Genomic DNA, 12810 nt, shown 5'->3' with positions numbered 1-12810 from the left:
TGAGCACAATGAAAAGTAAGACTTTGTATCTGGCCTCATAAAGTCTACTATGTAGCAAAAGAAACTGAAGAAAACCAAGTACTACAAGACAACTTGACCAATGAAAGTGAATAGAGGATGCTGGGGGATAAAGAAAAGTATGTCTGACGCAGCAGTCAGGCATAAGCTTCCGGGAAGAGTTGAAGCTGAACAGTCTTGAAAGACAAGCAGAAGCTGGCAAAGTAAGAGGGGCAAATAGCTTTTGGAGAGCTATAAATTGAAGGAGGGTGTTAATAACGGCATTAGAGTGTGAAGAAGTAAATGCATCATTTTATTTACCTGCCTGTCCTTTATGGGGGAGGAAAAAATAAAAATAATAAAAAAGTAAGAATAAGAATGAAAACTAAGTAAATAAGAATAGCAAATAATATGTGAATGCTTACTATGTACAAGGCAATCTAAGCACTTGGTACATAGTAACTTATTTGATTCTTACAGCCTTAAGTTTTATTACATACAACAAAGTGCATGGCACAGAGTTAAGTTAAACTGCATAAGATCACACAGTTACTAAGTGGCTTTTAAGTGAAATTAGCTGTCCTTATGTACATCAAATTATCTTTTTTTCTCTATTGGCCAATTACACTACTCAAACAGTGCTGTCTTTCTTCTGTCTTTACTGGCCCTTAATATGAATCTGAGCACATCAAATAATTTAGGAGAAACACCAGAAACATTCTACTTATCTGTCAAATTATTGACAGATATAATTTAATCTGTTAAATTATTTGTGTGCAGGTGTGTGTGTTTGAAGTAAAAATTACATACAAGGAAATGTATAAATTTTAAATGTATAATTCAACAAGTTTTCATGAATGTATATTCTTGTAACCACCACTCCAATCAAGATACAGAAAACTTCTACCACCCAGAAAGCTGCCTTGTGCCTCTTCCAGTCAGTCCTTACCCTCTTGGGCAACCAAGGCTGAATTTCTATCACCATAGGTTAGTTTTGTCTGTTCTTGAACATCATTTAAATGGAATCATACCTTACGCATTCTTCTGTATCTATCTTCTTCCACTTAACATAATGTTTCTGAAATTCAACTATGTTGTTTTATAGATCAGTAATTCATTCTTTTTGATTGCAGAGTATTATTCTGCTGGGGGACTATATGACAATTTGCTTATCTATTATCCTGTTGCTGAACATAGGCCCCAGTTGTGGGCTATTACAAAAAAGCCACTACGGACATCCTTGTAGAAGCCTTTTCGTGGATATTTGTTTTCATTTCTCTTAGGTAAATACCTAGAAGTGGAATTGCTGGGTCCTAGATGTAGTTTATAAGAAACTGCCAAAGAGTTTTCCAAAGTATCATTTTAAAGTGTATGTCTGAGAATTTCAGTCATTGTACATCCATGACAAAGTTTGGTCTTGGCAGTATTTTTAAAAAATCAACTTCATTAAGGCATAATTTACATAAAATAAGATGCACCTATTTTAAGTGTACATAAATTATGAGTTTTTCAAACACCACCACTCTGCAAACACCACCACAATCAAGATATAGAACATTTCCATCACCCAAAAAGGTTCCCTCGTGCCTCTCTGCAGTCAACACACCCTCCCTGGCCCTTGGCAACTACTGATGGGCTTTCTCTCACCATAGATTTGCCTGCTCTAGATTGTCATATAAATGAAATCACACAGTATATGTTCTTTTATGTCTGGCTTCTTTCACTCAATATGTTTGAGATTGAACCATGTTGTTGGATGTATCAGTAGTAAAGTCTTTTTAACTGCAGAGTATTATTCCACTGTATGACTGTGTCACAATTCATTTAACCATTCACCCGTTCATGGACATTAGTCCTATTATAAGCTCTTAGCCATTATGAACATAGCTCCTGTGAACATTAATGTTCAAGTCTCTGTGTGGACACACATTTTCATTTCCTTGGAAGTGAATATGTTAGGTTAGGGTATGCTTAACTTTGTAAGAAACTTCAAACTGCTTCTAACTAATTCCATTAAATGTCTATGAATTGGGAGCATCTTTGCTGGATTTTTCGTTTCTAACATTTTCCAAAGTGGTTGTACCATTTTATGTCTTCACCAACAAAGTGTGAAAGTTCCCACTGCTCCACACACTCACCAACAGTCGACGTTGTCAGTCTCTGTAGCCATGCAACTGGTTGTAAAATGCTATCTCGTTGTAGCTTTAATTGACATTTCCTTGATGAACAATTATCTTGGGCACATCTTCCGGGTGCTTATTGGTCATTCTTTTAACTCCTTACGTTAAGTATCTGTTCAAGTCTTTGATCCCTTTTTATTGGGTTGTTAGTCTGTTTCTTATCAATTTGTAGGATTTCTTTATATGTTCTATATAGAAGCCCTTTGTCAGTATATGTATTGAAAACACTTTCTTCCATTCCATGGCTTGCCTTTTCATTTTCTTAATGGTATCTTTGGATGAGAAGAATTTAATTCTGATGAAGACTAATCTGTCAATTTTTATTTTATGTTTAGTTTTCTGTGTCCTTTCTAAGAAATCTTTACCTTCCTCAAGGTCATGAAGGTATTTAATATTTCCTTCTTGTAGAAGCTGTATGGTTTCAGTTTTTAATGTTTCTATCTATAATCCCTCTTAAATTACTTTGTTGTGTGTGGTATGCAGTAGGGATCAAGGTTCATTTTTATCCATAGATTTATCGAGTTGTTTCAGCACCATTTGTTGAAAAGACTTGACATTCCCCAGTGAATTTTCTTGGCAACTTTGTCAAAAGTCAGTCAAACATTTATGTGTGGGCTCCCCATTCTGTTCCACTGATCTAGTCATCTATCCTTCTGTCGATACCCTAGTCTCTTAACTGCTGTAGCTTGTATTAAGTCTTGAAATCAAGTACTATGTGTCCTGCAACTTTTTTTCTTCAAACTTTTTTGGACTAATCTAGATCCTTTGCATTTCCACATAAATTTCTGAACTACTTTTCCAGTTTCCACACACAAAGCAAACCTGTAGGAATTTTTATGGGAATTTCAATGAATCTACAGATCAATTTGGGAGGAATTATCTTAACATTATTGATTCTTTCAACTTATAAACATGTTGTATCTCTCCATTAATGTAAATCTCCATTAATTTCTCACAACAGCATTTGGTTGTTCTCAGTGTAGTGGTCTTACATGTTTTTGGTTAAATATATTCCTAAGTGTTTAATGTTATTTTATTGCTATTGTAAAGGAGATTACTTAATTTCACTTTGCAATTGCTTGCTGCCAGTATATAGACATAAAATTGATTTTAAATCTTAACCTTGTGTCCCACTACCTAGCCAAGTTCACTTATTAGATCTAGTAAGTAGCTGTTTTGCAGATTCCTTAGATTGCATTATGTTCTACATATACAAGCATGTCATCTGTGAATAAAGACAGTTATACTTTTTCCTCTCTAACCTGTATGTCTTTTATTTCTTTTTCTTAACTCATTGCACCGGCTAGGACCCCTGGTACAAAGTAGAATACAAGCTGTGAACAAGATATTTCTCTTGTTCCCAACCTTTGGGGGAACAGTTTCTATATTTCAGTATCATGATGTTAGCTGTAGGTGTTTCATAGATGCCCTTTATTACACTGAGAGAGCTTCCTTTCATTCCTATTTTACTGAGATTTTTTTTTTTAAACATTAACGGATGTTGAATTTTGTCAAATGAGTTAACAAAATTTCTACATCTACTAAAATGATTGTATGCTTCTTATTGTATGTTCTGCTAATATGAATTATACTGAAATAGAACTTTTTGTATGTTAAACCAACCTTGTATTCCTGGGATTAACCAAATTTGGACAGGATATATTATCCTTTCCACATATGGCTGTATTGGACCTGTTGATATTTTGCTAAGGGTTCTTATATCTGTGATTGTGAAGGAAATTGGTCTACAATTTCCTTTTATTATATTATCTTTTTCAGGTTTTAGTATCAGGTAATGCTAGCCACATATATCTTTGTATGTTGTGTCTTCATTTTCATTTATCTCAAAGTATTTACTAATTTTTCTTATGATTTCTGCTTCGAACCCCTGGTTATTTAGGAGTGTGTGATTTAATTTCCACATATTTGTGAAGTTTCTTCTGTTACTGACTGCTAATTTCAACCCATTGTGGTTGAAGAGCATACTGTGTATTACTGCAATCTGTCTACATTTATTGAGACTTGCTCTATGGCCTAATATAATTGCCTATCTTGGAGAATGTTATGTGAGTACTTGAGAAGAATGTGTTTTCTGCTGTTTTTGGGTGAACTGTTTCATTTACATCTGCTGCGTATGGTAGGTTATAACATTTTTCAAGCTTCTATTTCCTTGTTGATATTCTGCTTCACTGTTCTACCACTACTGAAAGTGGGGAATTGATGTCTCTAACTACTATTGTTGAATTGTCTATTTCTTCCTTCCGTCTGTCAGTTTTGCTTTGTGTATTTGGGGCTTTGGTGTTAGGTACACATATGGTTATAATTGCTATATCTTCTTGATGAATCAACCCTTTTATCATTATAAAATGTCCTCCTTTATCTCTAGCAACAATTTCAGTCTTTTTTTAAATCTTTTTTTGTCTTGCTTTTTCTCTTCAAATCCCCCTAGTACACAGTTGTATATTTTTTAGTTGTGGGTCCTTCTGGTTGTGGCATGTGGGACGCTGCCTCAACATGGCCTGCTGAGTGGTGCCATGTCTGCACCCAGGATCTGAACCGGTGAAACCCTGGGCTGCCAAAGCAGAGCGTGCGAACTTAACCACTTGGCCACAGGGCTGGCCCCCAATTTCAGTCTTAAAGTCTATTTCATTTAATATTAATATAGCCCCTCCAGTTCTCTCTTGGTTACTGTTTGTATGGCATATCCTTATCCTTCCTTTTACTTTCAACCTAGTTGGGTATTTGAATCTGAGGTCTTTTTTAGACAGCATATAATTGGATTACGTATTTTTATCCATTCTGCCAATCTCTGCCTTTTAATTAGTTTAATCCATTTATACTTAATGTGATTGCTGATAAGGTAAGATTTATATGTGTTTTTTTGCTATTTCCTTTCTGTATAGCTTGTCTTTTTCATTTCTCTATTTCTTCATTGCCACATTCTTTTATGTTAAATATATATTACCTAGTATACCATTTTAATTTCCTTATCATTTCTTTTACTATATTTTAAAATTTATTTTCTTAGCGGTTGCCCTAAGTGTTCCCATCTTCACTTATAATAATCCAGTTTGGATTAATATCAATTTAATTGTAATAGTACAGAAAAATTGTGCTCCTATAGCTCCATTCCCTCCCTACTCCTGTTTGCCATTATTGTCATATAAATTACATCTTTATATATTATATGTCCATCAACAGAGACTTATAATTATTGCTTTATGTACTCGTCTTTTTATTCTAAAGATTGGCACCTGAGCTAACCTCTGTTGCCAATCTCTTTTTTTCTTCTTCTTCTTCTCCCCAAAGCCCCCCAGTACATAGTTGTATATTCTAGTTGTAGGTCCTTCTGATTGCACTGTGTGGGACACCGCCTCAGCATGGCTTGATGAGCCACGCCATGTCCATGCCCAGGATCTGAACTGGCGAAACCCTGGGCCACTGAAGTGGAGCATGTGAATTTAACCACTTGGCCACAGAGGTGGTTCCTGTAGCTGTCTTTAAGATCAGTTAGAAGACAAAAGGATTTACAAATAAAAATTTATATGTATACTCTCTTTCATATTTATACATGCAGTTACCTTTACCAGTATTCTACTTCTTCATGTAATTTGAGTTACTCACTAGTGTCCTTTCATTTCAGCCTGAAGGACTCCCCTTAGTATCACTTTCAGGTCATGTGTGCCAGTGACAAATTCTCTGCTTTTGTTAATTTCTCCTTCATCTTTGAAGGATAGTTTTTCTGGCTATACAACTCTTGGTTGGCAATCTCTACTTTTAGCACTTTGAATATGTCATCCTTCTGCCTTGTGGCCTCTCTGGTTCCTGATGAACAATCAGACATTAATCTTATTGAGGATTCCTTGTATGATGAATTGTTTCTCTTCCTGCTTTCAAGATTCTTTCTCTTTGGTTTTCAATAATGATTATGACATGTCTAGGTGTAGATATCTTTGAATTTATTCTACTTGGATTCGTTGAGCTTCTTGGATATGCAGATTAACGTTTTTCATCAAATTGGCAAGTTTTCAGCCAAAAGTTTGAAGTTTTCTTCAAATATTCTTTCTGTCTCTTTCTCTCCCTTCTCCTTCCAAGATTCCCATTATGCTTATGTTGGTACACTTAACAGTGTTCTACAGGCCTCTGAGGCTCTGTTTATTTCTCTTCATCCTTTTTTCTTTCTGTTCCTCAGACTAAATAATCTCAATTGACCTATCTTTAAGTTTACTGATTCTTTCTTCTGTTTGCTCGAGTCTGCTATTGAGCCCCTATGGTGAATTTTTCAATTCAGCTATTCTACTTTTCAACTCCACACTTTCTCTTTGGTTCTTTTTTTATAATTTCTATCTCTATTGATATTCTCCATTTGGTGGCACACTGTCTCATATTTTCCTTTGGTTCATTAGACATAGTCTCCTTCAGTTATTTAAACATATTTAAAGTCTTTGGCTAGCAGGTACAACATCCAGGCATCCTCAGTAATAGTTTGTATTGACTCCTTTTTTCCCTATATATGGGATATTTTTATTGCTCTTTGCATATCCTGCAATTTTTTGTTGAAAATTGAACATTTTAAAGAATATAACACAGAAACTGAAAATCAGGCTGTTTGTTGTTGCTATTTGTTTGTTTAGTGACTTTTATGAACTAATTCCGTAAAGTCTGTATTGTTTGTCCTGTGTGGCTACTGAAATCTCTGATCAGATAGCTTAGTAGTTAGGTAATGATTAGATAGAGATTTCCTTAAGTTCACGGAGCCAATAAGTTTCCCAGTGTTTGCAAAGGGTCTCTGTGCACATGCTGGGGTGGACCTTCAACACAGCCAGGTGGAAGTTCCCAACTCTGTGTTAGCTTTTACTTCCTGTTTGAACAGAGCCTAAAGGTTGGCCAGAGGTGAGAGCTTAGGGTATCTTTGGGTCTTTTCAGGGCATGTGTGTAGCCATGGGCATGCACACAGGCCTATGCATTTGGATGGCCTTCTAGATTCCCAAGAATATTTCAAAGTTTTCCAAAGTCCCCTATGGACATCTCATTCCCTAGATTTTTCTTGTAAGCTTTTTGGTTAGCTTACTGTTTGCTCCAGTCACTATTCACTGCCTCAGACAGCTGTGATGTTAGGCATTTGCCTCTGATTGTTTTTGACAAAGACCACTGGAGAAAAGACCATTTGCAGTGGTGAGCTCCAAGGAGAGTCAAATAAAGATAGCTTTGCAAATGACCAAAAAATAATCCTGACTGCAAGAAACGACCATGGCATAGACCTTGAAGAGAGAGTTGAAATTAGGCTATAACACATTCCTATAAGATTTACTCATATTCACAATGAGCAGCTTCTATGGATTTTAATTAAATAAGTTGTCAAATATCAGGCAACTCTTTTTTTCTGTGCCATTTCCAGGTTTGCAACAACTAATAGTACTTAATAAACTAATTCTGAGTAACTCTTTGATAACTTAAGAGGATTCTCCATCGTATTTCCATTTGATAATATGTCATCTCTATAGGGGGGGCTTCTTTTAACACTCTATCAGGATTACCCTCTTCTCTGGATTTCACTCATAGCACTTATTAAAACACGGAATTATATATTTTTGAATTTGGCTAACTTTTTCAGTGAAATATCAGCTTAGATAGGCGAGGTCTTTATTTCTCTTGTTCACTGCTATACCTCCAGAGAATGGCATTGTGCCTGGCTCATAGCAGGCATTCAACAAATATTTTTGGTATGGTAAATGATCCTACAATTACAACCAAACATTTCAATTCCATATTCTATTGAGAAAATGAAACCTAGGCCATTACTTTCCACACCACTAAGTAGCAGACCCTTAGTCAAGAAGAGGAGGGGAGGTGCAAAGCTAAGCCCTATAATGAGGTGCAAAAGTGACAAGAGTCCTTAAACAAGACACTGATCATCATTCAAGATTAAATTTAGTCTGAATTAATCATATTAAGTCACACTTAAATGAAAGTATATCCATCATTTAAACTGGATAATATAGACAACATTGTTTTTCAATCATATCTATTTAAATCTTCCCCTTACTCAGACCATTGAAGCCACTGAAATCCCTTTGGTATTTCTGATCTATATAGATTTTTAATTTTTTAAAGAATAACCGCACTATATGCAATTCCATTCAATCCTAGTAGGAATTTTTAACTACAGTATACAATTTGTAGACAAAAAATAGTACATGGTAACTATTAATATAAGATCAGCAAACAATACCAGATTCTTTCACCTATTATCTCACTTACTTTTAACTCTTCGATGTATTATTATTCCAACTTAATAGATGAGGAAAGTCAAGTTCAGAGAGGTTGAATGACTTGGCTAAAGTCATACAAGTAACAAACAACAGGGCCTGAGCAGGTGCTCTGACTAAGACTAGTGGTCTTTCCGTTAACACACAGCTCTTAAAGAGCTATTTGGAAGTGCTCTCTAAACAATAATGGCCATACTACAAAAAACCTTAATTTACTCTAGGTCCAATACTTATAAATATGCCACTTTAATCCTTCCTCCAAAATACAAAGCCAAATTGATAGACATACTTTCATTTAAGTATGACTGATTGGACTAAGTCAGATGAAAATTAATCTTGGATGATAATGTATTTAGAAGTGTTTCAGAAGTTTTAAGATATAAAGGGAGTATCTATCCACTTAAAGACCTGAAGATCAAATTTTTAAACACTCGTTTCTTTACAAAGAGGTATTACCACATTCATTATCTTCTTCCTCTCTCACACCCTTCTTCAACCGGACATGCAACTACCACGACCCTAACCACCACCCCACACTGCCTAGCCGAGCACTTAACCTGCCTCCACTGTAGAGGACAATGGTCTCAGTACACACATGTAGCCTGTGCAAAAATTACACTATTTCAAATCCAAAGTAAAGAAATGTGTGAGATGGACAGGAAAACATCAAAACCATCTTTGCATGCAGAGCACACAGGACACACACAGCCTGCATAGTCTATCTTGTTCTTTGATCACTAACTTCACAAAGAGGAAGTCCAAAACACGAACGTAACTGCTAATGGTAAAAGCAGCACTTTACAAGAAAAGGGAAAGGAAAAGAAACTTCCTTTTTGCAGATAGCCATTTTGAAGAATGGAAGAAAGTCTGGGCTACCTCTCTTCCTTGAATCCAGGAGAAGTGTTTGGGTGAAGACTGATTCAGGACCAAAAACTGTTAAACACCTTAAGTTGACCCACATTATCCCTTTTCCCGGATTCCGGTTTCCTCCCCTTGATGCCCCTGCTTAGCTAGATCAACCCAGCCTGACTTGTTCTAATTCCAGACCTGGGCTCTCTGCCTTCTCCCTTACTTTTCTCATCCCAGACTGACTCCTTAAGAAAAGACTTCCCAAACCCACTCTCCTGTGGCAGATGGGTCTTCCACTGTTCTCTCAGAGACTCGAGTGGAAATTCTTCTCATGCGTTTACTCCCCTTCTCAGCAGGGAATGTTTCCTCTGCCACTGGCCTGCTCAGCCCCCTCCAGATTAGGACCCGCCTCTCAGACCCACATGTTCTTTGCAACTTTTCTTCTCACACACACCCTCAGACCATCCTCCACGTGCCCTCAACTCTCAGACCCACATCTGCGCCCCTTGCAGACTCAGGGCCCCTTCAAAAGAGCCCCCCCTCTCAGATCTACATTTCCTTCCTCAGAGCCTTTGCTTCCCAGACTCACGCCCCCCTCAGACCACCTCCTCTGTCAGACCCACACACCTCCCCTGGATCTGCCTCCTCAGACCCATGCTCCTCAACTGGATCTGCTTCCATCGTGAGACTCATGTGCCTCTCCTGGATCTGCCTCACCTGTTAGACCCACGCACCTCACCTGGATCTGCCTCCCCTGTTAGACCCACGCCCCTCTCCTGGATCTGCCTCCGCTCCCAGACCCACGCGCCTCACCTGGATGTGCCTCCTCTCTCAGACCCACGCCCCTCTCCTGGATCTGCCTCCTCTCTCAGACCCACGCCCCTCTCCTGGATCTGCCTCCTCTCTCAGACCCACGCCCCTCTCCTGGATCTGCCTCCTCTCTCAGACCCACGCCCCTCTCCTGGATCCGCCTCCTCTCTCAGACCCACGCCCCTCACCTGGATCCGTCCCCTCTCTCAGACCCACGCCCCTCACCTGGATCTGCCTCCTCTCTCAGACCCACGCCCCTCAGCTGGATCCGTCCCCTCTCTCAGACCCACGCCCCTCAGCTGGATCCGTCCCCTCTCTCACACCCACGATCCTCACCTGGATCTGGCTCCGCTCCCAGACCCACGCGCCTCACCTGGATGCGCCTGGCCGTGCCCATCCGCGTCTGCTGCACAAAGGGGTTGGGCACGGGCGGCGGGAAGAAGGACGCCTGGCGGGGCACCATGAGCCGCCGCAGCCCCGCGTTGCCGACGCCCGCGCCTGGCACCGTGGCGGCCACCGCCGCCGCCTCTGCGCACCTGCTCATGGCCAAGCCGGGCGTTGGACCAACGCAGAGCTAGCGGCAGGCGCGAGCGGGAGCTGCCCGGGAACCCAGGCAGAGGCGCCGCTGCGCAGGCGCCGGAGTTACCTAAAGAGCCGGGTCTCGCCCCGCCCCTCCGGCTCGGAACCCAGGCCCTGGCCCCACCCCCTGAGCGCTGGCCCCACCCTTTTAGGTATGCGGCTCTTCCTCTTTGGCAACATAGCTCCGCCCCTTGGAAGCGAATGTCTTTGCTACAGAGCAACGCCCCCCCAGTGAGAGTTTAGGCAGAGTCTCGGCCTGAGGGTCAGGCCGACCAGGACTACCAATCTCTTTTACTGGCTCAGTGACGTTGGCCACATCACTGTCTCCGTGAGCCTCAGTTGCCCCCTTCTGTAAAACGTGGATAAACAGAACTTGGATAAACAGAACCTGAATCCAGCAACTCCAGGAGCAATCCCTAGGCTGTTCCATTAAAGTGAGTTAATATATCCGGGGTGGGTTTTGTTTTATGTGTTTGATTTCTGGCGTATGTTTTGTTTTTGCTCAAACCAGTTTGAGTTGGATGTTTATCACTTACAGCTGAAATTGATACCAGGAGTGAAATCTGTTTAGCTCACAACATGGATTGACAGAGGGGAGATGGTTCTCCAAAGGGAAATTCAGGTATTACTAGAAAAAGGCAAAAACAGCTATTGCCCTCCTTCCTAGATGAGGAACCGGGCCCCTAAAAGGGAAATAACTTGGGCTGTGGCTCCATTTCACCCTGAGAAATTTCAAGGGCCTGTCTGGACCTATCTGGGTGGTTGGGCAGGGGGAGGAGAGGGATTTTCCCAGGACCTGAGACCACTAGTCAAGCCCTGAGTGGCTGAGAAGCAGAGGATGGCGATGCTGATCACTGCTCACAGCGGGCTGGAGGCCACGGTGGGAATCTGCGTCTGGACCCTGGGACAGTTGCTCCTTCAAACTTACCCACTGTAGGATCTCAGAATGCCAACCCTGCCAGATAGACGTGTGCCCTTCAGCTACTCGCTTAACCTCTCTGAGCTTGTATCCTCATCTAGGAAGGGGAAAAGATGAATTCCTCCCCCATAGGGTTGTAGTGATATTAAATAAAATAAGGCGTGTTTAGTGTTCACAGAAAAGCACTCAAGAAATGGCACCTTTTAGGTACTATTACTCTGTGGAGCAGCTGAATTTTATCAGTGAACAAAGCGCTTTAATGACAGTGTAATACAGCCATGAAGCTCCCCCAGCCTCATGGATCAAGTCGGGGCTGGCAGACCCTTGTGGCTCTTAGCCATAAAACTGCACACAAAGCTGCCTCTCCAGGGTCCGCAGGGACCTGAGACAGTGGGCAGGCCACAGGAGGAGAAAAGATGACTCTGGGCCCACCAAAGTCACCTCCAGAGAGTCCTGTCCACTCCTCGCCCCCTTCCTGACCAGCTCCACCATGAGACGCCTGAAGCAGCAGACCGTGGGAGCCAGAAGGGGCCTCTGAAAACACTTCCAGACCTTAAATGCGTGTTGCAGCAGCTCCGAAATTTCTTATAGGAGGGGGTAGGGGATTAGGCCCTCTGGGGGGAAGAGGAGCAAGGAACCTGCCCATTAGTGGAAGCTGTGCTTAGAAAGCGCACACCCCCTCTCCCAGCTGTGTTCACTTAGGGCGGCATTGTGGGTGGTGGCAGGTAATGCTGCTGATGGCGATTCTGGGCTGCGGGCTAAAGCTCCTCCTCTAGGTCATCTTTGACCTTGACTCAGATTGTTACCCATAGCTCTGCTACCCTGAGCAAATCACTTTTCTCTGGGTGTGTGTCATCACCAATAAAAACTGGGCTAATAATAGCCTCCCCTCTTTAGGTTGCTATAAAGCTTAAATTAAGTGATGCACGTAAAGTGCAGGGCGCGTGGCAGCACTTTATTAAAGGAAGGGGGTGTTATTGTGGTTCATTGTCATTAGTAGTAGCGTCAGAATCGGTATCATCGTCAGTGGTGACACTGAGTTTCAGGGGAAGGGACCCTTGAACAAGACCCTGCGGTTAAAGTAACGGACTCGCGCTCTGGCCGCACTCTTTCCACAGGACAGATGGACTCCAGCTCAGCCACCCCAAGGGCTCTTGCTGTTTATTTGGGCAGCTCTGACCTTTCCAGCAAATGTGACCTGTGCCCT

The 12810-nt window shown here is 41.0% G+C and overlaps 1 protein-coding gene across 1 annotated transcript in view; it reads right to left on the bottom strand.

The window, feature by feature from the left end:
* The window catches only part of LPCAT2 (lysophosphatidylcholine acyltransferase 2), a 64270-nt gene extending 53477 nt beyond the window's left edge, over positions 1–10793 (bottom strand). The window contains exon 1 of the mRNA XM_070611902.1: positions 10479–10793. Within this exon, the coding sequence (XP_070468003.1) occupies positions 10479–10649 (171 nt within the window). The 5' untranslated portion in view covers positions 10650–10793. The remainder of the gene's footprint in view (positions 1–10478) is intronic.
* Positions 10794–12810: the final 2017 nt, after the last annotated feature.

The sequence above is a fragment of the Equus przewalskii genome, chromosome 3 (assembly GCF_037783145.1).
Source record: "Equus przewalskii isolate Varuska chromosome 3, EquPr2, whole genome shotgun sequence".
In the NCBI taxonomy this organism is placed as follows: domain Eukaryota; kingdom Metazoa; phylum Chordata; class Mammalia; order Perissodactyla; family Equidae; genus Equus; species Equus przewalskii.
This window is presented reverse-complemented; position numbering and strand designations above follow the sequence as displayed.